At 50.9% G+C, this 26,899-nt stretch overlaps 2 protein-coding genes across 2 annotated transcripts in view; both read left to right on the top strand.

The window, feature by feature from the left end:
* LOC144673057 (collagen alpha-1(XVIII) chain-like) overlaps positions 1 to 1,435 on the top strand; it is a 221,270-nt gene extending 219,835 nt beyond the window's left edge. The window contains exon 7 of the mRNA XM_078535054.1: positions 1,263 to 1,435. Coding sequence (XP_078391180.1) covers positions 1,263 to 1,435 — 173 coding nt within the window. The remainder of the gene's footprint in view (positions 1 to 1,262) is intronic.
* An 8,898-nt stretch (positions 1,436 to 10,333) lies between these two features.
* slc19a1 (solute carrier family 19 member 1) overlaps positions 10,334 to 26,899 on the top strand; it is a 45,556-nt gene continuing 28,990 nt past the window's right edge. The window contains exon 1 of the mRNA XM_078535055.1: positions 10,334 to 10,615. Coding sequence (XP_078391181.1) covers positions 10,451 to 10,615 — 165 coding nt within the window. The 5' untranslated portion in view covers positions 10,334 to 10,450. The remainder of the gene's footprint in view (positions 10,616 to 26,899) is intronic.

Genomic DNA, 26,899 nt, shown 5'->3' with positions numbered 1-26,899 from the left:
TCACACGCTGTTTAACCAATGTTCTCTCGCTTATAAAACATCTCTATATAAACGTGTGTGCATTAACAGCTAACGTGCATCTCTTTCACCCCCTGTCAGTGTCTCTCACACACACGCACACACACACACACACCTACCCACATACAATCACACACACTCACACACACACTCAGACACACACACGTACACACACACTCAGACACACATACACACACACACACCCCCCCCCCACACACACACACACACACACACTCAGACACACACGTGTACACATACACTCAGACACACACTCACACATACACACAGTCACACACATGCACACACGCAGACCCATTTGCACACACAGGCTCTCATACACTCACACACACGCACACCCACACTCACACACACACACACGCACACATACGCGCACACACACACACACTCATGCAAACACACGCACACACACTCACAAACAGTAACACTCACAAACACACACGCACACCCACACGCACACACACACACACTCTCACACCTACACTCACACACACACACACACAAAGACACACAGACGCATACACGCATGCACACATACACACATGCACACACGCGCACACTCATGCACACATACTCACAAACAGTAACACGCACACACATACTCACACAAACACACATACACACACACACAAACGCACAGACACACACACGCGCACACACATGGACATACACTCAAAAACAGTAACACTAACACTCACACACACACACACACACACATATGCACACACACATACGCACTCACAAACAGTAACACTCACACACATATGCACACACAGACATGCACGCGCACACACATGCACACACACACACACACACATGCACACACACATACGCACTCACAAACAGTAACGCTCACACACACACGCACACCCAGACACAAACGCACACACACACGAACACACACACGTACACCCAGACACACACGCACTGACACACATGCACACAAAAACATACACAGACACACACATGTACACACACAGCACAAACACACACACACATACGCACACACACGCACGCACACACACAAACACACACAGACACGCACACACACACACACACACACATGCACACACACACACACACAGAGATACACAGACACACATGTACACACACACAAACACATACACGCGCGTGCGCACACACACAAACACACACACACACATATGCAGAAAGAACTGATTTGTTACAAGTTCTTGTTGTTTTTTGTTTGTTTAAATCGTGGATAGGTGACAATCTGGGGCCACAATGGGCTATTGTGTGTCCAAAGACCTTGGCGCAGGTAAACAAAATCGCCAAGGGAGAAGTTGCAAGCTGTGGGACTTTACTGTGTAGAGCACAGAAAGAGTCCAGTATCTATGCTTCCTCCCATCTTTTCTCATCTGTCACCTATTCAACATGATATAAAGGCACCAGTCGCTCAGAAGGGATCGGGTCAACACATTGTGGGCTCATGTATTAATTCTAGGCACATGAGAACAGCTTGTCGTGGACAGAAACATTAAAGAGGTGGACAGCAGAGCTGTTGTGTGTGCACTCAAAAGAAGTGAAGCTAAAACCGGATTGCATAACACACTTCCCTTCCAGTCCGATTCCTGGGATGAAGGGGTTGACTTATTAAGGACGGCTGAACAGGTTAGGCCTTTATTCATGAGAGTTTAGAAGAACGAGGGTGATCTTATTGAAATGTACAAGATTCTGAGGGGGCTTGACAGGGTAGATGTTGAGAAGATGTTTCCACTAGTGGAGGAATCTCAAACTAGGGAACATGGGGCAGAATCATCGGGTCGGTGAGCAGGAGGGTGGGGCCCACTCGCCGATGCATAAATTGCTGCGCGGTGACATTGGGCGTGTGTCCCGACATCACCGCACGTCATTCAGATCATAAGTTCGGCAGGAGTACTCCGGAGTCGGCTGTGCACCCGCCGAACCCTCAAAGGCCTATTAAGGCCATTTAAATATCAATTAAACTAATTAACACAGCTTCCCGTCCAACCTTAAGGTTAAGGTTTCATGAAGGTTTTTAAAGCTTAATAAACATTGTTAATGAAGTTCGTTGACATGTCCCAGCTCATGGGCAGGATATTGAGTATAGCGAGCGGGGGAGGGGCGCGGGATCCGCTCACCGATGTGTAAAATGGGGGGGGAACTCCTGACCTCACCGCGCCCCATTTAAATTTTCAGGTCGGCGGGGGCGCAGCCGAATCAGCTGTGTGCCCGCCGACCTGTCAACGGCCAATTGAGGCCATTTAAAAACTAATTGAAGTACTTAAAGGACCTGCCCGTCTAACCTTAAGGCTGGCGGGCAGGCCGGGAGCCCTGGCGGGCAATAGAGAAAGCGTCAAACCTCATCCACCGGCGGGATGAGGTTTCATGTGGGTTTTAAAATATTTAATAAAGGTTTAATTAAAAGTGATGGACATGCCCCAACTCATGTGACGGTGTCACATAAGGGGGCATGTCAGGGAAATTTTATTTGTCTGTATTTCGCGTTTTTGGATTTGGCGCCGATCTCCCTGAGGCGGCACTTAGCCGCGGGGAGATGAGTGCGCTCTTTCGTGCGCATGCGTGACAGAGCGCACTCTCGGCTGAGGGAAATCCCTCCCCCGCCCGCACAGGGAGCGCATAGCGCATAGCGCATAGCGCTTCCTGGCGGACGTCACGCTGGGCGGGCCTTAATTGGCCTGCCCACATAAAATGGCGGCGCGCCCCCCGATCAGAGGCGGGCCCGCACGCACCCACCCATCAACTCCCCCCCACCCCACCCCCGACGGGGGGGAATAATTTTTCCTCATGTGACACTGTCACATGAGGGGACATGTCTTAAAAAATTTTCTTTTTCCTTATTAAAATTTACAAAAATCAAACTTATCTCCCCGGGGCTGCTCCGTGCCTCAGGGAGATTCCTGCGCCCTTTCGCGCGCCCCCCGACTCTCCCTCCTCTCCCCCGCCCGCGCAGGTGGCGCTCACCGCTTCCAGGTGCGCGTCGCGCTGGGCGGGCTTTAATTGGCCCGCCCACATACAATGGCGGCGCGCAGCCGATCGCTGGGGAGAAAATTCTCCCCATGGTTACAGAATAAGGGGACACTCATTTCAAACTGAGATGCGAAGGGATTTCTTCTCTGAGGGTAGTGAATGTCTGGAATTCTCTACCCTATAGAGTTGTGGAGGCTAGATCACTGAAAGTGTTTACAGAGGAGGTAGGTAGGTTTTTGAAATATCGGGGAGTTGAGGGGTATGAGGAGCTGGCACGAAAGAGGAGTTGAGGCCTGGGGCAGATCAGCCATGATCTTATTGAATGGTGGGGCAGGCTTGAGGGGCCGAATGGCCTACTCCTGCTCCTATTTCTTATGTTCTTAGTCCTCAGCTGGAGTATTGCATCCAGTTCTGGACTCCACACTTTAGGAAGAAAAGGAAGGCATTGGAGAGAGTGTAGAAAAGATTCATGAGAATGGTTCCAGGGATGAGGAACTTCAGTTCTGAAGACATGGTGGAGATGTTGGAGAAGAGAAGGTTGAGAGGGGATCTGGTAGAGGTGTTCAAAATCATGAGGGGTCTGAACAGGGTGCATAGGGAGAAACTGTTCCCACTGGTGAAAGGATCGAGACTGAGAGGGCACAGATTTAAGGTAACAGGCAAAAGGAGCAATGGAGACATGAGAAACTGCTCCACACACCGAGTGGTTAAGGACTGGAATGCGCTGCCTGAGAGTGTGGGGGTGGAGACAGGTCCAATCGAGGCTTTCAAGAAGGAATTGGATCATTATCTGAAAAGGAAGAAGGTGGTAGGTGGGGGAATGGAGCCAGGTGAATCGCTCATTCGGAGAGCCAGTACAGACCACGCTGGGCCGAATGGCCTCCTTCTGTCAGCTTCAGAGTCTGCCACAGGGGCAAGGTTGTAATATGTTGTAACCTGCTGGAAATGGTCAGAATCATTGAAGCCTTTGGCTGGGACTTTCCTGGTCCTGACCGCTGGGGGCACCATCGCTGAGGGAGAGTGTGGGGTGGGGCGGGTGGGGAGGTGCGGAATATTTGGCGGATCGGCAAAAGGCCCGTTGGCTTCGGGCAGGAATTTCGGGGACCAGAAAACTCCACCCCGCCCCCCCCTCCCATTTTCTTTCACGCCATCCCGTTCTTCACCAGAACCGAGGACAAAGGGGGCCCTCCAGATATCAGGCTCCTCTCTGCTGTTCGCTGTCTCCCCGTGACCCTCCCTGGGATGAGCGACAGATTGGAATCGAGTGAACAATCCGGTGGGCGAGCGGTTTGTCCAGGGAACTTTTAAAGAATGAAAACCGTGGAGAGAGAGAGAGAGAGAGAGAGAGAGAGGGAGGGGGGCGGGTGAAGAATTCTGCTGGTTCCTTTTAAATAGAAAGACATTTGTCGGCCTCTCTCATGTCTGTAGCTGACAGGGCAAGACATGAGGAAAAGGCTTCAGAAGTCCTGTTGGGACACCAGCTCCTTCCCTGTGCCACTGCTGCCTCCTGCCCGGCCTGGAACTTGGCAGCTCTAGTCGAAGTTGCTGCATGTTAATTATACCTCCCCCCGCCCCACACACAACACACACAACAGAGGCTCCACTTCCTCTCCTGTGGCTTGGCTGCCCAGCTCCTCCCCCGCTCTCCATGGTTCTGGTTCACAGGTCTCCTCGTCGCCTCCACAAACCAGCGTTATTTAAAAACCGAGAGGAACTAAAATAGCCAGCCGCACACTGTGGGCTCCGCAGCAGGCGGCCGCGCCCACTTAACTTAACTTGGGAGCCCCGCCTGTGACATGGCCGCCGCCGGCTGCTGAGATGCGCCGGGCCGCGGGAGCGTAGGCGCAAGGACGAGGCTCAGCGCAGCCCAGCCGAACTGTCAAAGGCCCATTAAGGCCTGTTCAAAACTAACTGAAGCAACTAATGGACCTGCCCGTCCAACCTTAAGGTTGGGGGGGGTGGGGGGAGGGGGTGGGTAGCCGAAGAACCCAGGCGGCCTTCAGAAAAAGACATGAAACCTCATCCACGGGCGGGATGGGGTTTCACGAGGGATTTAAAATGTGTGTAAAATTTTTAAGTGAAGGTAATTGACACTGTCACATGAGGGGACATGTCAGCAACATTTTTTTTCACCCTTCAAACTTGAGCCGACCTCCCTGAGGCAGCAATTTTAAATTGTGCAGGATTGAAATTGTGTGGGATTGAAATCGTGCGGGATTGAAATCGTACGGGATTGAAATGGTACGGGATTGAAATTGTACGGGATTGAAATTGTACGGGATTGAAATCGTGAGGGATTGAAATTGTGCGGGATTGAAATTGTACGGGATTGAAATTGTACGGGATTGAAATCGTGAGGGATTGAAATCGTGCGGGATTGAAATTGTACGGGATTGAAATTGTGCGGGATTGAAATTGTGCGGGATTGAAATTGTGCGGGATTGAAATTGGGCTGGTTTTAAATGATGCAGGTTTTAAGTAGGGTGGGTTTAAAATTGGGCAGCGGTAAAATCCGGCAAGTTTAACATCGGCTGCGATGGATAACTGGGCGGCAGTAAAACATTCTCCGCCCCCCCACTCCCAGTCGTTGCGAACTCTGATGGGACTATTTTCGAATCTTCGTCGCGCTTTCCCCTTATCCCCCATTTCCAATATTCCAGACAGCCCTAGGGCAGGACCTTCGGGTCGGCGAGTGGGGGGCCGGGCCTTGCTTGCCGATGCGTAAAATGACGAGCGGTGAAGTCGAGCGAGCGTCCCGGGTGCGCTTCACGCTGGATGGGCCTTAATTGGCCCGCCCGTGCAAAATGGCGGCGCGCCCGCTCTCCCAACCTCCCACCCTCCACCACCCCACCCTCCCCGAAGTGGAGAAAATTCTCCCCCATGTTTTTTTGAACGTCCCTGTAAATTTTCTCCTCTGTTGGTGCAGCTGTGCCTCTGAGGTTAACCTTCAGTCCCTGGAGACTCCAGCCTAACCCTGGACGTTTAGCAGCTCTGGCCTAACCTTAGCCTGTTGCCGGTGTCTAATCAGCGATAGTCTGCACTGATACCCAGAGGTAGTTGATGCCGCTGCTGGGGTTGATTTTGAATGATTTCGATTTCAACGGTCAGAGTCCACTGGTGTTGGGAATGCGCTTGATAATTGAAAGAGTAATGTGATTTAAGAGCTTCAAGTTAAGGAGTAGGTTTTTGATGCATTCTCAATGCCCGGCGTTTTCTTGTGTGACTCCAATAAAAATGAACATTTCATTGGAATGCATCAGCTACAATTAGGAAGTCGAGATTGTAACTCCAAGAACCTGGGCTCGTGTAGCGCCTTAAAGGTAGTAAACACTTGCAAAACTCTTCCTGAGAGTATCAATAGTTGGAACCAGTCCGTACTGAAACTTGGGGTAGAAATTTTCCCTCGTTGGGCTAGCGTCCTGATGTCATCACGCACTCTCGCTGTATTTCCCTCGTTGGGCGGGCGTCCCAATGTCATCGCGCACTCTCGCGGTATTTCCCTCGTTGGGTGAGTGTCCCGATGTCATCGCGCACTCTCGCGGTATTTCCCTCGTTGGGTGAGTGTCCCGATGTCATCGCGCACTCTCGTGGTATTTCCCTCGTTGGGCGAGCGTCCCGATGTCATCGTGCACTCTCGTGGTATTTCCCTCGTTGGGCGAGCGTCCCAATGTCATCGTGCACTCTCGCGGTATTTCCCTCGTTGGGCGAGCACGATAGGCGGTCCCGCGCCTGCCGACAATTAAGGTGCCTGTTAAGGCCCTTAGTCAATTAATTAAATTGGATTTTTCTCCGCCCGTCCAACCTTACGGTCGGCAGGCAGGTGAAAAGGCCAAAGCGGCCTTCAGATGTTTTGATGAAACCTCATCCAAGGGCAGGATGAGGCCTCCAACAGGAATTAAAAATAAAATAAAAATGCTTCAATCTCACACGTCCCTGCTCATGTGTCAGAGTCACATGAGGGCAGATTTTTAAATCTTTATTTGTAATGTTATTAACCTTCAGCTCCCTGAGGCAGCTCTGTGCCTTCGGGGGGGCCTTTGGCTGAGCGCACCCCCATGCGCGTGTGGGCGTAAACCTCCGCGCTCAGCCTCCGCCCACCCCCACACCCACCCTGACAGCGCCGGGTGCTGCTGAGCGCGTTTCACGCCCGATCGTAGGTGGCGGCCGGTTTTACAGCAGCTCCCAGGCCCTCCCGCCCGACGAGGTAAAATCCTGCCCTTGGAACACGGAAATATCAGACACATAGGCCTGAATTTTCCGGTTGGCGGGGGGGTGGGAGCAGAGGGGGGCACGGGCGGGCGGAGACCTGAACACCGCCCGCGATCGGGTCCGCGCCGCCATTTTACGCAGGCTGGCCAATGAAGGCCCATCAGCGTATTTCTCGACTCCTGAGTCCACAGTGTCCCCTCTTGCCAGTGCCAGATTGTGGAGAGCGCAGCCACTATCAGTGACACTCGTTCTGGGGGGTATTGGAGTGTGCCCCCTGAACGGTCCAGGCATTGGAAGCACATCTTGAGAAGACCGATGGTTCTCTCCACCACAGCCCTTGTGGTGCCGTGGCTCCTATTGTAGCGCTGCTCAGCCTCTGTTCTTGGATGGCGGAGAGGAGTCATGAGCCACATTCTGAGGGGATAGCCCTTGTCACCCAGCAGCCATCCATCCAGCTGGGCTGGAGCACTGAAGACCCCGGGGCCTGCGAGTATCTGAGGATGTAGGCGTCGTGGGAGCTGCCTGGGTGCCTTGCACAGACTTGTAGAATTTGCATCCTGTGACCACAAACTTGCAGAATCAGCATCCTGTGGTCACACACTATCTGCACGTTCATGGAGTGGACGCCCTTCCTGTTGATGAAGGCACCGGGCTCACCTGCTGGCGCCTTGATGGCCACATGTGTACAGTCTATAGCACCCCGGACACGGGGGAAGCCAGCAATGGCCGCGAAGCCTCTGGCTCGCTGTGTCTGGTTGGCCTGGTCCCAACGGAAGTGGATGAAGGTCAATGCCCCTCTGAACAGAGCGTCTGTGACCTGCTTGACACAAGTGTGGACAGCTGATTGGGAGACACCGCAAAGATCACCCACCGAGCCCTGGAAGGAGCCAGAGGCATAGAAGTTGAGGGCAGCTGTGACCTTCAGAGCCACTGGCATGGGGTGTCCACCCACACAGTTAGGAGAGATCTCAGGGCCAATCATCTGACAGATATAGTTGACTGTCTCCCTTGAGAGACGGAGCCTCCTACGGCACTGCACCTCAGACATATTGAGGTAGCTGCTTCGCTGCCTGTAAACCCCGGCAGCAGGATAGTGACGTCTTCTGTGGCCCCTTCCGCCTTGGACTAGCTCTTGGCCCTGCGCCCCTTGTGCCTGCGCCTGTCCTCCCAAAGGTGGCTCCCCTGGAGGCTGAGTGTGGACTCCTGGCCTCCTCCCCCTCCTTCTAGCCCTCCCTTCCTCCTCGGAGGAGGTGCCTCCAGTGGAGAGTTCAACTCCCACTCCCAGGCTAAGGGAAGGCTTCCTGAAACCTGCAGGCCCAGAAAAGATTCCTCACTGCAGAGTGCTGACCTGAAGGTTAAGAGTTGAGAAAAAGCAGCTGGGATGTGTTCTGAAGTATTGCAGATCACACAGGCAAGTTTGTAGAACTTTGAAAAATAAATATCTGACAGAGCACACTCGTGACCCCACTGAGCCCTCTTATCCTGCCCGTGGATGAGGTTAATACAAATGCGTCCTAGCCACCTGCCCATTGCGCCCGTGCACCGACCCAAAGATTGTACGGGCACCGAAAAATCTGGGTCGATTGAACACTCAAGGGCCTTAAGTGGCTGGTTAATTAATGGCGGGCGCGCGTCAGACTTCATCGCGCACCCGCCCAGCGAAATATGGCGATGGCGCGCGGTGAGGCCGGGACGCGCGCCCAACATCACCGCGCATCAGTTTACACGTGGACGTGCGGGGCCTGCACCCCCAGCACGCCATCGGGAAAATTCTGCCCATAAGTATCTAACGCGTCGGTGTGGCTAAGAGGGCAGTGCTCTTGCTTCAGGGTCTGAAGCTCGTGGGCTCAAGCCCCCACTCTAGAGACTTGAGCGGATGGTCTCGGCTGCCATTTCAGTGCAGCGTGGAGGGGGCGTTTCGGCGCAGTACTGAGGTGGATGCTGGACTGTCGGAGATAGCCCTCCCTCAGGTGAGATATTAAGCTGCAGCCCCTCTCAAGTCAATGTGGGGGGGAGAAAAAAACCTCTCGCGGCACCAATCTGCCATTCCTCAAGCAAAAAAAAACAGATTGTCCGCTCATCATTCATCGTGTTGCTGTTTGTGGGATCTTGCTGTGCTGCTGCGTTCCCTACGACTAGGGCTTAAGAGGCATGTAATTTCTCTTCCTTGGCGAACTCCGGGTCGCGTTATGGTGTTTCACGGGGTGGGTTACAAGAGGCGAACGCCACCCCGGTCACTCTCTGGTGCCATTGTTTCTCCTGAGACAACATTTTGCAGCAGTTGTTGAATGAGTTAGCCTCGGACGGGGGGGGAGTGGAGTGGGGGAGAGAGGCTGCCCCCCACCCCGGCCCTCTCATTATAAATTGCTCATTAAAACCTTAATTCGCCAAGCTGGAAGCAAAGTCCAGTGACAAAGCACACACAGAGAGAGAGAGAGAGAGAGATCCAGCTGGAAACTTGGGCAGGCTGGAGTGGGAGTACCAGTGTTAAACTACTGTCAAGCCCAGGCGATGGCAATGTCATGGGGAGAGTTCACAAGCTGGCTGCCTCCTCGGTGTCCCCAGCGCTCTCTGGTACATGTAGTGCAGCTGCAGTTGCTCTCGCTCAGGCTAGGAGCCTGGAGGACTCCAAATCCCAGCCGGCACAGTGCCAAACAAAAAAAAAAGGTGGAAGGCTTTGTGGGTAATATGTACGAAAACTTGTTCTGAACAGCCAAAGTTTTCACTGCGAGCCCTGGTGGTGGTGGGGGTGGGAGGGGAGGCGGGGTTAGGCTCCGCTTATATCAACACCCAGCCGCTCTGAGCTCTGCACACTCTTCGTGTTCTGAGTGGAAGTGCAGAGGATTCCCCTGTTATTTTGTTCATGGCACTCGTGCTCTTTAACAGCTGGAGGGAGCAGCAACAGCAACAGAAGCAGCAGCAGCAGCAGCAGCTAGGAAGCACAGTCCCCGCAAAGGCTCTCCCACTCAAAGGAAGTTTGGGCTGAGGACGAGTGCCGTGGGTCCGGGAGCCGTGGGGGGGGTGGTTTGGCGCACCTTCACTCTCCACCTGTGCGACTGGTGGGAGAGGCTGTGAGGCTGCGTCGGAAACAGCTGTTAGACCACGACGAGACAGCGGGGCAGAGAGAGAGAGAAAGAGAGAATCCGAGAGGGACCAAGGAACTGGGCAGAGGGGGCTCGACGAGAGAGCGGGGCAGAGAGAGAGAGAGAGAGGGTGAGACAACCAAACAGCAATGGACCCCGAGGTCACAGAGAAGCCCCTCCAGCAGCCCGGAGAGTGTTGGAGGTTCTCCGTCTTGTACTTGTGTTTTTATGGGTTCATGGCACAGATTAAGCCAGCAGAGAGCTTCATCACCCCTTACCTCTTGGGGCCGGACAAGAACTTCACCAGGGAGCAGGTGAGTGGGGACGGTGAAAAGGGAAGCGAAAGTGGAATAGAATGAATGAACAGATTTGTATTTATAACGCGACGTTCAAAGCACGATCGCCCGTCGGGTCACCTGTCCCAGCAGCTCTGTACGTGGCTCGGTGTCAACTGCTGTCTGTTAAAGCCCCAGCGAAAGCACCCAAAGCATTTTACTGCAGTAACGGTGCTATATTAATGCAAGTGCTTGTCGTTAAATAAGATAGATTTCTGCTGGTAATGCAGCTCAGGCTGAGGATTGAGGGGGAGAAAGTGTGAGGTTAAAATCAAGCAGTGAGACTGGAGGAGCTATCCCTCTCCTGAATGGGCAGCGACCTATCACTGCCAGCAACTAACGGAAGCTGGGGAATCCTTTTCAACAGCAAGCTGCAGGAATAACTTCTGATAACGACCGGATAATGTTTCTGGAATGTTGGCTGACGGATAAATGCTGGCCAGGACTCCAGAGCAGGGTAGGGGGGGGCGGAATCTCACCTACTCTTTATGGGACCTTTATGTCCAGCCTAGTTTAATGTCTCATCTGAAAGAGAGCACCTCCGACAGTGCAGCACTTCCTCGGTACACCAGTCTCTGGAGTGCAGCTTTGCAAACCTCAGATTTGGGAGAGAGTGTCGCCACTGGGACACCTGTCAAAGGTCTTTCCCTGCCGGACTCCATTCATGCCAATGCCTTTAAGCCACTGGTTATTTTTTAAAATAAAAACAAAAATACCTGGAAAAACTCAGCAGGTCTGGCAGCATCTGCGGAGAGGAACACAGTTAACGTTTCGAGTCTATATGACTCTTCAACAGAACTAAGTAAAAATAGAAAAGGGGTGAAATATAAGCTGGTTTCAGTGGGGGATGGGACAAGTAGAGCTGGATAAAGGGCCAGTGATAGGTGGAGATAACCAAAAGATGTCACAGACAAAAGAACAAAGAGGTGTTGAAGGTGGTGATATTATCTAAGGAATGTGCTAATTAAGGGTAGAAAGCAGGACAGACAAGGTACAGATAGCCCTAGTGGGGGTGGGGTGGGGGGAAGGGAAGGAATCGAAATAGGCTAAAAGGCAGAGATAAAACAATGGATGGAAATACATTTAAAAATAATGGAAATAGGTGGGAAAAGAAAAATCTATATAAATTATCCGACTAAGCACTTTACAGCCTTCCGGACTGAATATTGAGTTCAACAATTTTAGATCTTGAACTCTCTCCTCCATCCCCACCCCCTTTCCGTTTCTTCCCCCTCCTTTTTGTTTTTTCCAATAATTTATATAGATTTTTCTTTTCCCACCTATTTCCATTATTTTTAAATGTATTTCCATCCATTGTTTTATCTCTACCTTTTAGCCTTTTTAGATCCCTTCCCCCCACCCCACCCCCACTAGGGCTATCTGTACCTTGCCCGTCCTGCTTTCTACCCTTAATTAGCGCATTCCTTAGATAATATCACCACCTTCAACACCTCTTTGTCCTTTTGTCTGTGACATCTTTTGGTTATCTCCACCTATCACTGGCCCTTTATCCAGCTCTACCTGTCCCACCCCCCCTTAAACCAGCTGATATTTCACCTCTCTTCTATTTTTACTTAGTTCTGTTGAAGGGTCATACGGACTCGAAACGTTAACTGTGTTCCTCTCCACAGATGCTGCCAGACCTGCTGTGTTTTTCCGGCTATTTTTGTTTTTGTTTTGGATTCCCAGCATCCGCAGTTTTTTGCCTTTATCTTAGGGTTATTTTTTAAACTGTGTTTTCAATTGGATTGATGGTGGGGGTGTTGCTAAAGGTCTCAATTACGAGCAGGATGCTGTGGTCATAGAAATTGCTGGTACAATTTTGGAGGATCTATCGTGTTCCTGGGATCACTAGGTCCTGTCTATTGGTACAATGGGCTATTTTCACTCTCGTATCCCTGCCTCTTTCCCCCCCCCCTTCCTTTTACGAAACTTCTTACAATCCACCTCTCTCACCATGGCCTTGATCACCTGTACCACCATCTCCTTATGTGGCTCAGCATCAGATTCTGCCCCGTACTAGTCCCGTGAAGAGCCTCGGGATGGTTTGCTCCCCGAAAGGCGCTACATAAATGCAGGCTGTTGCCAAGTACGGCCAGCCCAAATTCGCTTAGGCAAACCCGCTTCAGTTGGCACTTTAATTCTCCGCCTTACTTACCCCACCCCCCCTCTGAAGTGCAGTCACTGTTGTAATGTAGAAAAAAAGTGGCAGCCAATTTGTGCACAGCAAGATCCCACAGTGATAATGACCAGATAATCCGTGCTAACGATGCTGAATGAGGGATAACTATTGGGCAGGACAACCGGGGACAATTCCCCTGCCCCACCCCCTCCCCCGGCATTGAACATAGTTTGGCGTGGGATTGCTTATGTCCACCCGGTACTGGTTCTAGACTGTCAGCACTGAAGCCAGTGAAGGTGGAATTGAACCCAGGGGTCAGGGTTGTCGGGCAGGCGGGGTCCGGGAGCGGCCGGGAAACGGTTCACCGACTCCGCCCGCGGACACAGGCCGGCCGGCCAATGAACGGCCAGCCTTCCGCGCCGAAACGCTCAGCGTTGCCGGGGCGGGGAGGTTTGGGAGGAAGGTGAGCGTTGAAGTCAGTGCGGACACGGGGGGAGAGAGCGCGGAAAGCTGCCTGAAGGCGGGTGGGGGGGGAGAGAGGGTGGTGCTGCCTCTGGGAGCTGAAGAGTTTTAAAACCAAAAATAAAGGTTTTGAAAATCTGGGGGAAAAAAATGACCCCCTCCAGCAGAGGACTCACTCACACGGACTTAAACACAATAAGAAATTACGTCAAAATGTGTTTTTTTTTAAATAAATGAATGTGGGAGACCTCATCCCGCCCGTGGACGAGGTTTCCTCAAAAATGCGAAGGCCGCCCGGCCCATTCGCCCGCCCGCCAACCGTCAGGTTAGACGAGGGGGGGGGGTGTGGAAAATCTCTCCAAGTTAGCGCTCCACTGGTGGCAATAGGGCCTCTTCATTATCGGCGGGCGGGCTGCCGACTCCCACACACGCCCGCCGACCGAAATATCCCGTGAGTGCGCGAGGGGAACCTCCTGGCTCTGGGGCGAGAGCGCTCCTCTTCCTTTTGAGACCACAGCCCAGGCTGAGCCCCCCCCACCCCCACCCACACCCCCCACGAAGTGCTGAGGAGAGGACAGCGTCGCCCAGTACCTGATGTCCGAAGGCCGTTTGCTGGCGTGAAACGCTGACCCCCGCGTTGCCTCCCCGAACGCCGCGGCCGCTACCCCAAAACGTCGTTCACCTCGAGTGGCCCCGCGAGCCGGCAGCGACAGGGCCCCACATCCCACCAAGGGATCAATGGAACCGAAACGCTTGAGCGACATGAGGTGCGGCATCATTTAAAGCGTCGGCGTAGGCCCCTCCCCTGGTTCGCGTGTTTGCCGAGGCGGCCCGGGCTCTCCTGTTGCGGCCTGCAGGCTGACGCCGGGATCTCCGCAATTTCCCGGTCCCGCCGCGACAGGGCCGGAAACTTCCGGCCTGAAGGCGGGCCTGCGGTGTGACAGGGCAGCCTTACGGAGAGCACCATACCAGTGTTGCCTTCGGGATAACCGCACAGCTTTGTGGTTAACACCAGGACTCGCGAAGCCTCTCCCTATCGCTACAGGAACAGGGAAAATAGGAGCAGGAGGAGGCCGTTTGGCCCCTCGAGCCTGCTCCACCATTCAACTCGATCACGGCTGATCTGCCTCACCGCCATTTTCCCGCTCTGTTCCCATATCCCTTAATATCTTTAATATCCAGAAATCTATCGGTCTCTGCCTCGAGTATGCTCAATCTCTGAGCCTCCACAGCCCTCTGGGGTAGAGAATTCCAATAGAGTCACCACCCTCCCAGTGAAGAAATTCCTCCTCACCTCAATCCTAAATGGCCGACCTCTTACTCTCACACTGTGTTCCCCCCCCCCTCCGAGACACCGCTTCCCCCCCATCCCACACCCCTGCCTCCCCCTCTCAGCCAGGAAAATCACCCTACCTGCCTCTACCGTGTCGATCCCTGTGAGATCCCTGTACCTTTCAAGGAGATCACCTCTCGTTCTTCGAAACTCTAGAGCCTGCAGGGCACAGTCTCCTCAACCTGTCCTCATCGGACAGTCCCACCATCCCAGGAATCAGCCCGGTGAATCTTCGCTGCACTCCCTCTGTGGCCAGCGTCTCCTTTCTTAGGTAAGGGGACAAAACCTGCGCACAATCAGCCAGTGTTTGACCTGAAGTGCCCCGGGAGATTGTGCTGTTTTTAAAAGCGCTATATAAATACAAGTTGCTCTGCTTGAGACATACTCGATGAACACTGCGTTTCCCAATGAGACCTCTTTGCCAACGCATGGCCCTGTTCATAAAAATTACCTTCAGCCTAACTGGTCTGGGGTGGGGGGAAACATATCAACAACAACCCCGCCCTGGTTTGCCAGCTTTGGGTCGGGTTAAGGGTCGGTGGGTGTCCTGTTGTGCTGAGCACATCGGACGGAAGTCCCAAGTTAGATCCCCTGTTTGTACAAGTGTGGGAGGCCATTCAGCCCACTCAGTTGACTCTGCTATCCTCCCCTCCCCAGGATCGATTGCTCTGTGTGTTAAACGGCATTCCCTCTGCTTAGTCCTGAAGTTGCCATATACCAGTTTGTACCTGCATGGTCTTGTTCTGCAGCTGTGTTTTTCACTTGTTAACCTCTTATTAATGCTCGGGCTTAAGTCTTTCCTGTCCGTCCGTATTTTACAGAAGCCTGGAAGGCTCCATCCAGCCTACTTCCTTTCAAGGGCTTGAGGAAGGAGCAAAAAAAGAGCTGGTACTTGTCCGGGCCGACCGTGGCTCAGCGGTAGCACCCTCACCTCCTGAGAGTCTGAAGTTTGTGGGTTCAAATCCTGCTTCAGGGACTCGACATTCCAGATGCAGCACTGGGGGAGCGCTGCCTGTTGGAGGTGCCGTCTTTCAGATGAGTTGTTAAGCCTCTTGGGGATATTCAAGACTCTTTTTTTAAAGAAGGGCAGGGGAGTTTGCCCCGGTACCCCTTCGACCGGTACCGCTCAAACGCTTTACCCTGTCACAGTCACGCTCTGCCTGTGGGATCTTGCTGTGCCTTTCCAACGCGAGTGACAGCACTCCAAAAAACACTTCGCTGGTGGGAAGCGGCTTTGAAGTGGGACCTGAAAGCTTGAAAGACGCCCTGTAAAGAATGAAATTTTGGTCTTTTGACGAGCATGGTTCCTGATTGGTCAGGATTGGCAGTCCTAAGTCACAGAATCTCAGAATTTTAACAGCACGGAAGGAGGCCATTCGGCCCATCGAGTCCTCACCGGCTCTCTGAATGAACATTATGACCCAGTGCTATTGCCCTGCCTTTCCACCCCCACCGCCCTGCTGCCGTGCCCCTGCACATTGTTTCTACTCCAATAATCACCTAATGTCCCCTTGAAGGCCTCGATTGAACCTGCCTCCACCCCACTCCCAGGCCGCGCATTCCAGAACAAGACCACTCGCTGGGTGAGAATGTTTTTTTCTCACCTCACGTTTGCTTCCTTCGCAAATCTCTTTGAACCTGCCCCCTCTCGTTCTTGCTGTGTGCCCATTCTAATTCTCATTCCAAACGTGCTGTTGTAACTACTTGAAGTTGTGCTAATCTCGTTCCAGTTGGCTTGTCGACTGTCACCCTCCCCTCCCCCAGCGCAGTTATTTTTTTTTTGTGTTTAATAAGCTGCAGACTCTGTTGTCCGGGATTAAGTTGAACCTTCATTAGTGGCTGCATGGGCGTTCTATTACCCTTCATTTTGTGCAGAGTCACTCAGTGTGTAAAATATAAAGCTCCTTGCTTCATCTGCTTTATACTGATAACGAGCAGCACAGAAACCTACTCTTCCCACCCCTCTACATTAACCCCAACCAGCATAACCTTCTACTCCTTTCTTATTCCTGCTTATCAGGCTTTCCGTTCAATACACCTATACTATCCACCTCAGCTCCACGTGGAGGTGAGTGTCTCGTTCTAACTACTCGCTGGATAATGAAGGTTCTCCTGAATTCCCTACTGGGTTTATTAGTGACTTGTCTTATGTTTGTGGCTTCCCCTACAAGTGTGGGACCATCCTCTCCATGTTGACCCCCTTCAATAGCAGGTGAGGATTGATAAAGGACAGAAAACAGAGTCGGAATAGAGAGGTCAGCAGGCTGGTACTGGCGGGCGCCGAAGGGTCCATTGCTGGAGCCGCGGCTCTTTATAATTTACGTCAATAACGTAGATGAAGGGCTCGGTGTGTTACATGCAGGTTAGATACCAAGTGAAAGCCAGCACGACCCGATGGGCCGAATAGCCTCCTCCTCTGCTGTACTCTTCTCCGATCGCAAGGCCTCTATCAGGTTGCCCACCATCTTCTCTGTCCTGGAGAAATGGGGCCCAACCCATGCAGCCTTTGCTGATTGTTGTAGCCCAGCGCTTCCCAAACTTTTCCCCGGTGTGACCCCACCCCCCACCTCCCCCATTTTGACTTGTGTGACCCCCAGAGTGAAAACTGGGGCTCGGTTGGGGGGGTTGGGCAGGGCAGTGGGGGAGGTGGTGGTGGAGGTTAGAAAGCTGCTGAGCGGTGGGGTGTTGGGTGTGGATTGGGGAGTGGAGAGTTGTTCGGGGTGGGGGGTTGGGGGTGAGAAATGGAGGGGCGGAGTGGGGGGAGGTTAAAAACTGTTGGGTGTGCCCTGAAAAGGAGGAAGGCCCACCTATTTTGTTTTAAATGGGCTGTGGTTGTAGTGGCAATCGGGCCTCAGACGATTGAGCCACACCCACCGACAGAAAGAAAACACGAGCATTTGAAGGCGCCCTCGCAGCTATCAAACTTGGCCTCAGCTCCACAGCCACCATTGCTGCCTCATCGGAGCTCGTGACCCCAAAATCACACCCTGCAAATCACGCCCTGCGACCCCACCGGGGGTCACGACCCCCAGTTGGGAAACCCCCTTGTTGTAAGCTCTCGGTTCTGGTTTCATCTTTTTTTTGCACCTTCACCAATGCCTCCATGACCTTTTTTTTTTATAATGCGGAGACCAACATGGGAACAATAGTTGGAAGATTATCTTTATGTATTGCTGCTGCCTGTAGCTACACCTACCAGGGGATCTCCTGCCTTGGTATGTCGTGCTCTCCTGTCTTGTGCCCTCCTCTCACGTTGACTGTAGTTTGTCTTGAACGACTCTGTGATGCCCATCGTCCAACTACGCCTAGGTTGACCCCTCTTTCTGCTGCCCTCCACTTTGCCCTCGAGAAGAGAGCTTTGTAGCTTTTCAGCTCCCATCAAATAGACCAAAATGCTGACATTTTGGGCGGGATTTTCCGATCCCTCCCGTCGCAGGACTGGAAATTCCTGCCCTGAGTCAACGGACCTTTAGCTGGTCTGTCCAATTGTTCGTCCTGCTCGTGCCGATTCCCACGGTGGGCAACCTGGAAAATTCAAGCCTTAATTTTCTGGATGTCGCCTTTTCGAGTTGTTTTTGTTGTTATGATCCCAGGGGCTGAAGTTAGCCCTGGACAAACCGGATCCCAGAGTGGAATCCTTGATGGATCCCAACTTTTTTATGTTTGTTTAGATACTTGGAGAGTAGCTACTGACCAGAGTCACAGGAGTCAGCTGATAGGTTTTTAACAAAAGAATGAAATATTTATTCAACAACAAAAGATGAACTATATTACAATGCTCCTTCACCCACGACTACACCTTTACAAATATATACAGATTTGTAAGGATAACACAAGTTACAAAAGCTATCTTATACTCTAATGCCAACAGCAAATACTGAGTCCATGTAAACCAATAGGCGACACCACACTCTGAAACCAAGTGACAGATGCCACCTCAACCTGATGCTATGGATCTCTCCTCAACTTCCCCCCCAGACACTTGTCACACCGTGAGCCAACTGGCCTGACTGACTCAGTCTTTCACACGAGGGTTTCCAATCTCCACTCTCCAAGAACTCGCCTTGAGCTCTTCTCCAAACTGATGCTTTCTCTCAGATGCCCTCCGCGAGGGTTCACCTCCAGGGTTTCGAACTCTCCTGATGTTCCTCTTCCCTGGGTCACCACATGCATTCAAGCTGTCTTCCACGCACTCTCTCTCACCGACTCAGTGTTAACCGTACACCACTGCTTCACATGCCAATAGCAAAGAGTAATAGATCTTCAGTTGTCTCTTTGAACCTTCATGCCTCTTGCAAGCTGTTCTCACTTTAAATCTGAAGCTTGGGGCCTTTCTCTCTGCCCCTTACTCTTAACTTCACCTAACAGGATCTTTTCCAGGTTCCTGTCCTTCCTTTGACTAGAAGATCTGCTTGGGACTTCCCCCTGTTCTACTCCTCTGTATTTTGGGGTCTTTTATTTAGCTTGCGACTGGTTATCCGTCCCCTTTTAGGTTGCTTCTGCTTCACAGCTGTTTTCAAACCAATTGAGCTCCAACAGCTTCCAAAACAAACTGCTGTTTTTATTCTTCTGTGTGTCTGTGGGAGGGACCTGCGTCTCTGGCTCCCTCTTGCTAGGCAACAGCCCAATTCTTCTACTCTTATTTGCTTAACTTAGCTTACGGTCGTAAAACTCTTATTAGAAATGCAAGCACTTTTAAAATGAAACTAAAACTCAATTTGATCTTTCTTAACACGCAGACACAGAAATACAAATCAAACATAAACTTTAAAGCTAAAACTCATGCCTAACACTCAGAAGTGCAAATATAACTTACTTAAACTATCTCTATCTCCTAACATTGTTCTTACAATTTCAAGGACCTCTTCATTTACTCTTATGGACTGTATATGGAATTTTGAGCATACATCTTAGCATTCACATTTCAAAGGCCTCTATTTTCTTCTACAGGTCTTTATTTATTGTACAGGTGTCCGAGGCAGGTGGAAAAATGGATAGAATATAGCATCTTGTGAGTTTCTTTCTTGTTACAAGCTTGAGTCTTCTTCTTGTTAACACATCCTTCACCTTGACAAGGTTATTTCTGGCTATCTCTATCCTTGTTCTGACTTTGGTGTTGCATCCCCCATTTTGTGAAGAGAGGTTACCAAGAATGGCACTGGGACCGAGGAATGTCAGTTATGTGGGGACATTGAAGAAACTACTGTAGATGATAATGTGGTGATGATGCTCCTACCTGGTGGGACGTTCCGGAGCTCTGTCAGGCTGCCGAGGCATGTGCTGATCCCTGTTCCAGGACATAGCCAGAGAGTAGGCCATTCGGCCCCCCGAGCCTATCCCGCTATTCAGTTAGATCGTGGCTGACCTGTGCCTTAACTCCAACCAACTGCCTTGGAACCATGTCCCTTAATGCCCTTACCCAACAAAAATCAATCGCTCTCGGTTTTGAAATTTTCAATTGACACCTCCGCCACCCCCCTCCCCACCCCCACAACCCCTCCAGCCTCAACAGCTTTTTGGGGGAGAGAGTTCCAGGTTTCCACTCCCCATTGCGTGAAAGAGCGCTCCCTGACATCACCCCAAAATGGTTTTGCACTAATTTTAGGCGACATAGGAAATAGGAGCAGGAGAAGGCCATTTGGCCCCTCGAGCCCGATCTGCCATGTAACGAGATCACAACTGATTTTCTACCTCAACATCATTTTCCTGCACTATCCCCATATCCTTTGATACCTAGAAATCTATTGATTGATCTCGGCCTTGACTCAATGACTGAGCCTCTCTCCATCCCTCAGGGGTGGAGAATTTCAGGAGGTGGGGGTGGGGGCTGTCTTCACCTTGATTCTGTACCAGAGGAAATTTTTTTTTTAATAACTACCCTATCAACTCGTTCAATTATCTTAGTCACCTCCATTAGATCACCTCTCAATCTTCTATACTCAAAGGAATGTGAAGCCTGTCTTCATATTTGAAGATGTGATAATTGAGCAGATGACCCTGTTTGTTTGATAGCCATGTGTTCTTCAGGCAGATTTTCTATTCGTCCAACATGGAGTGGACACTGCTTCCCAGTAAGGTCACACTAAAGCCCCAGGGTCATGGGTCCGCGTGAGGCAGGTAGGGTCAGAGGTTCGTGTGAGGCAGGTAGGGTCACGGGTCCACATGAGGCAGGTAGGGTCAGATATCCGCGTGCGTCAGGTAGGCTCAGAGGTCCACATGAGGCAGGTAGGGTCAGAGGTTCACATGAGGCAGGTAGGGTCAGATATCCGCGTGAGTCAGGTAGGCTCAGATGTCCACATGAGGCAGGTAGGTTCAGAGGTCCGTGTGAGGCAGGTAGGGTCAGAGGTCCGTGTGAGGCAGGTAGGGTCAGAGGTCCGTGTGAGGCAGATAGGGTCAGAGGTCCGTGTGAGGAAAGTAGGGTCAGAGGGCCGTGTGAGGCAGGTAGGGTCAGAGGTCCACGTGAGACAGGTAGGGTCAGAGGTCCATGTGAGGAAGGTAGGGTCAGAGGTCCGTGTGAGGAAGGTAGGGTCAGAGGTCCGCGCAAGGCAGGGTCACCCTGACTCAGCAACAATGAGGCCTGGGCCATTTTAATTCCAACCCTACTCCTGGCAAGACTGGGACCCGTCCGCAAAAATGCAACTGAGAGATCAGAATGGCATTGGGGGGCTTGAATGGACCTCATCATGACGCTCGCGTTTTATTGAGGCCTGAGCAAGTGGAAAATCTAGGCTTGTTTCGCAAGTAAAAACCGAAAATGCTGGAAATGCTCAGCAGGCCAGGGAGCATCTGTGACAGGAGAAACAGAGCTAACGTTTCAGCTCAGTGACCTTTCATCAGAACTGGGCAGATGTTGGATATGAACAGTTTTTATCCAGACAGGGAGGCAGAGAAAGGGAGTGGGAAAATGACAAAAGGGAGAGGTCCTGAGAGAGTGTGGAAGGCAGGAGAGATTAAATGCCAATTAGGATGATGTTGCAAGGCCAAAGGAGATGGCGATGGGACAATAAAGAAAAGAAAGTTGGGTCTAGAGGAACCATTGTCATTACTTACTGTCAGAGAAAATGAAAGCAGTGATTATGATCAGAAATTGTTGAACTGAATAACCTGGATTTTGTGATTAAAAATAACGATGAAGCTAATGGATACTCTCTGTTCAACTTCTGGTGACTAGTTAAACATGATAATCTGGAAGATAAAGCCTTGAAGAAGTTTTGTTCTACTCTCCGTCAGGATTTTTGAATCTCTCTCTTGCCTTGTTCACCTTCATTGCTTTCCATTTCTCTCCTGGTGTTTGACAAGGTGTTTACTAAAACCCGCTTTCTTAATTAGCACATTCTTTTAGATAATATCACCACCTTCAACACCTCTTTGTTCTTTTGTCTGTGACATCTTTTGGTTATCTGCTCCTATCACAGCTTGCCACCCCACCCCTTCTACCCCCACACCCCCCCCACTTCCCTCCTTAAACCAGCTTATATTTCACCCCTCTCCTATTTTTACTTAGTTCTGTTGAAGGGTCATGAGGACTCGAAACGTCAACTGTACTCTTCTCCGCCGATGCTGCCAGACCTGCTGAGTTTTTCCAGGTAATTCTGTTTTTGTTTTGATAATCTGGAAGGCTTGCCCTGGTCTGTCCTGAGTTGCTCTGCTCCTCCAGAAACTGTGCTAAACTAGCATGCTGCCAAGAGATTCTACATTGAAAAACTTGAACAGCGTGAAGTTACAGTACTTACTTGATAAATGCCAAATAAATTTGCCAGAAAATGTTAGCGTTTATGTATTCCAGTGTAAGTAAATTTTTGACAGCATGCTAAGTCTTAATTGTAGCCAAACACCCTCCCTGGCACTGAAAGTCATCTTTTAAAGTGTGGTGTCTCATTCCTTTAGATTTTAATTATTGATGGAGATTTAAAATAATTTAATGCCTTTTAAAAAAAATTCTTTCTATCTCTCATCTCTCTCTCCCCCTCACCCCCCTTCCCCTCTCAATATTTTCCTTTCTATACATAATTTTATGTTGAATCAACTATTTTAACTGACTATTTTTAAAAAAGGACAAGGATGGGCTAAAAATTAAGAGTTTTAAATTGGGGGAAGGCCAATTTTAATAAGATCAGATATGATTTGGCCAGAATGGACTGGAAGCAGCTACTTTTAGGTAAATCTGTGTCAGAGCACTGGAACTCATTCAAGAAGGAAATAGGGAGAGTACAGGGCCAACATATTCCAGCATAGACAAAGGGTGGGACCAATAAATCCAGGGAACCCTGGATGTCGAGGGATATACAGCATTGGATAAAGAGAGAAAGGGAGACTTAAGGCAGATAACGAGGGATCGAAACAGCAGAAACCCTCGAGGAATATAGAATGTGTAGGGGAAACCTAAAAAGGAAATTAGGAGAGCAAAAAGGGGCTTGAAAAAACATTGGCAGGTAAAATAAAGGAAAATCCAAAGTTATTTTACAAGTACATTAAGAGTAAGAGGATAACTAGAGAAAGAGTAGGGCCCATTAAGGACCAAAGAGGTAATTTGCGTGTGGAGCCAGAAGACATAGGTAGGGTTCTAAATGAATACTTTGTGTCGGTGTTCACAAGTGAGAAGGATGACGTGGGAATGGAAATCAGGCAGAAGGACTGTGATATAATTAAAGAAATTAGCATAGAGAGGGAGGAGGCTCTAAGTGGGCTGGCAGGCTTAAATGTAGATAAATCTCCAGGCCTGGGTGAAATGTATCCCAGGCTGTTGAGTTAGGCAAGGGAGGAGATAGCAGGGGCGCTGGCAATAATTTTCAATACCTCTCTGGCCACAGGAGAGGTACCAGAGGACTGGAGGACAGCCAATGTGGTACCGTTATTCAAGGAAGGAAGGGATAAACCAGGAAACTACAGACCAGTCAGCCTAACATCAGTGGTGGGGAAACTATTGGAAGCAATTCTGAGGGGCAGAATTAATCTACACTTGGAGAGGCAGGGGTTAATCAAGGACAGTCAGCATGGTTTTGTTAAGGGGAAGTCATGTCTGACCAATTTGATTGAATTTTTCAAAGAGGTGACCAGGTGTGTAGATGAGGGCAATGCATTTGACGTAGTCTACTTGGACTTCAGCAAGGCTTTTGATAAGGTCCTGCATGGGAGTCAGATAACAAAGGTAAGAGCCCATGGGATCCAAGGCAATTTGGCAAATTAAATCCAGAATTGACTGAGTGGCAGCAAGTAGAGGGTGATGGTTGAGGGGTGTTTTTGTGATTGGATGCCTGTGTCCAGTGGGGCTCCACAGGGATCGGTGTTGGGTCCCTTGCTGTTTGTGATATATATAAACGATTTAGACTTGAATGTAGGAGAGTTGATCAGTAAGTTCGCGGATGACACGAGAATTGGTGGGGTGGTAAATAGTGAGGAGGATAGCCTTAGATTACAGGAGGTTACAGATGGGCTGGTCAGATGGGCTGATCAGTGGTAAATGGAATTTAATCCGGATAAGTGTGAGGTGATGCACTTGGGCAGGACAAACAAAGCACGGGAATACACAATGAATGGTAGGACCCTGGGAAGTACCAAGGGTCAGAGGTGTGCATGTCCACCGGTCCCTTAAGGTAGATAAGGTGGATAAAAAGGCATATGGGATACTTGCCTTTATTAGCTGAGGCATAGAATATAAGAGCAAGGAGGTTATGCTGGAACTGTATAAAACGCTGGTTAGGCCACAGCTAGAGTATTGCGTGCAGTTCTGGAATATGCATTATAGGAAGGATGTGATTGCACTCGAGAGAGAGTGCAGAGGAGATTTACCAGGATGTTTCCTGGACTGGAGAGTTTGTTATGAGGAGAGATTGGATAGACTGGGGTTATTTTCCTTGGAGCAGAGGAGATTGAGGGGGGACATGATTGAGGTGTATAAAATTATGAGGGGCGTTGATAGGGTAGACAGGAAGGAGCTTTTCCCCTTGGCGGAGGGATCAATAACCAGGGGGCATAGATTTAAGGTAAGGGGCAGGAGGTTTAGAGGGGATGTGAGGAAGAATTTTTTCACCCAGAGGGTGGTGGGAATCTGGAACTCACTGCCTGAAAGGGTGGTAGAGGCAGAAACCCTCATAACATTTAAGAAGTATTTGGATGTGCACTTGCGATGCCATGGCATACAAGGCTGTGGGCCTAGTGCTGGAAAATGGGATTAGAATAGTTGGGTACTTGTTGGACCGGTGCAGACTCGATGGGCCGAAGGGCCTTTTTCTGTGCTGTAGGCCTCTATGACTCTATGGCATTTCCTGTTCCAGATTCTGTGCCCCAGTAAGGACTCTTCAGTCTGATTGGGTTAAGATGATACATGCTCGCTTGTTTTGTTGACTTTTCTCTCAGATCCCCAGTGCGCTGAAATGAGTCTCTAATTGTAGCAAGCTCCAGTGAAAACGCCCATAGAAACTTAGTGGGCGAGTGCAAGGAAAATGGACGGTTAATGCCATCCATTCACCACTGCTGGCAAAATCTGAGCCAATATTGAGGCCGGAAGGCTGTAAGTGCCAAAGTGAAAGGTGCGGTGCTCGTTATTGAGTGTCACTGGAACAGAGTTGGAAGCTGAGGACAGAGATATCAGAATGGGAACGGGGTGGAGAATTAAAATGCTAACTGAAATGTGTTTCCCAAAGTGGATTTAGACTGGTTGCACTTGGCAAAAACCTGTGTATAAACAGGCAACTTGCATTTATATAACACCTTTAACGTAATAAATTGTCCCAAGGTGCTTTGCGGCTGGGTTGACGGACAGAATTTGACACTGGGCCACATAAGGAGATACTAGGGCAAACACTTGGTCGAAGAGGTAGGGTTTTGAGGAGCATCTTGGAAGGGAGGTAAATGTATGACAGAGCATAGCCCATTGTACCAATAGACAGCGCATAATCACCCTCGAAAGATGGTAGATCCTCCATGTATTATACAATTGTGGAGATCTATTGAGTGTCCTCACTGCATGTCGTCATCATCCTCCACAAATCTAGCAGCTATGAGGGCCTCCCGAGCACGCCTGCTTCTTCTGGCCAGCGTGAGGGCCTCATCCTCGTCATCTCCCCCTTTGAGGGCCTCCTCACCATCAACCCCGTCGGCATCCTCCTCATTGGAGGGGACGTCCAGCCCCTCCATCTCCTCCTCAGCCAGCTCCTCTCCCCGATGCAGCGCCAGGTTGTAAAGGGTGCAGCAGACGATGACAATGCGTGACACCCTCCGCGGACTGTATTGCAGGGCTCCACCAGACCGGTCCAGGCACTGGAACCGCATCTTCAGCATCCCGATGGTTTGCTCCACCAAGTTGCGAGTTGCAGCATGAGCCTCATGATACCGTCGCTCTGCTGCAGTCTGAGGCCGCCACATGTGTGTCATCAGCCCTGGCCTCTGTGGGTAGCCCTTGTCCCCGAGGAGCCAACCCTGCAGCCTCTGTGGACCCTGGAATACGTCAGGGATCTGTGACTGACTGAGGATGTAGGAGTTGTGCACACTCCCTGGAAACCATGCACAGACCTGCAGGATGTGTTTGTGGTGGTCGCACACCAGCTGCACGTTCAGCGAGTGGAATCCCTTGTGGTTGATGTAGTTCACCGTGTGTTGTGATGGAGATCTGAGCGCCAGGTGAGTGCAGTCGATCTCACCCTGACCCTGTGGGGAACCCGAGATCTGGCGGAATCCAATCGCTCTGGCATCCTGGCAGCACTGGCCCCGGGTGAAATGCACAAAGTTTTGTGCCCTCGTGAAGATGGCATCGGTGACCTCATGGATGCATTTGTGGGTGGAGGCTTGTGATATCCCACAGAGGTCGCCTGTGGAGCCCTGAAAGGAGCCACTGATGTAGAAATTGAGCGCTGCTGTCACTTTCACGGCCACTGGCAGCAGATACCCACCGTGTCCCCGTGGTGCCAAATCCTGCAGCAGGTGGCAGATGTGAGCGACCAGTTCCCTAGACATGCGCTGTCTTCAGCGACACTGGTTCTCAGTCTTCTACAGGAATGAAAGGCGGCGTCTATAGACCCTGGGTGTCACTCGGCACTGACCAGCAAGGGCTCACTGTGGCTCTTCAGCAGCGTTTACAGGAGCCCCGACTGCCCCTTCTTCCTGAGGTTGCTGCTCCTGCCTCTGTGCAGCCAGGATCCTCAGTCACTCTTCACCAAGAGGCATACAGCTAGATCACCAGGCTCCATATTCCTGATGTACTCCTCCTGCAGGATGATAGAGAGAGACACGTGTGTTAACATGGGTGTACTATGGGCCTGCCCTGGTTAAGTGTGAAGGGCCCTTAACGCTTCCTGGAGAGTGTTGGCCAACACTTTGATGGCCAGAGGTTAGTGCGCTGCATGGCTGC

The sequence above is a fragment of the Cetorhinus maximus genome, unplaced genomic scaffold (genome assembly GCF_964194155.1).
Source record: "Cetorhinus maximus unplaced genomic scaffold, sCetMax3.hap1.1 HAP1_SCAFFOLD_225, whole genome shotgun sequence".
NCBI lineage: Eukaryota > Metazoa > Chordata > Chondrichthyes > Lamniformes > Cetorhinidae > Cetorhinus > Cetorhinus maximus.
The sequence above is the reverse complement of the archived record's forward strand: the minus strand, read 5'-3'. Positions and strand labels throughout refer to the sequence as shown.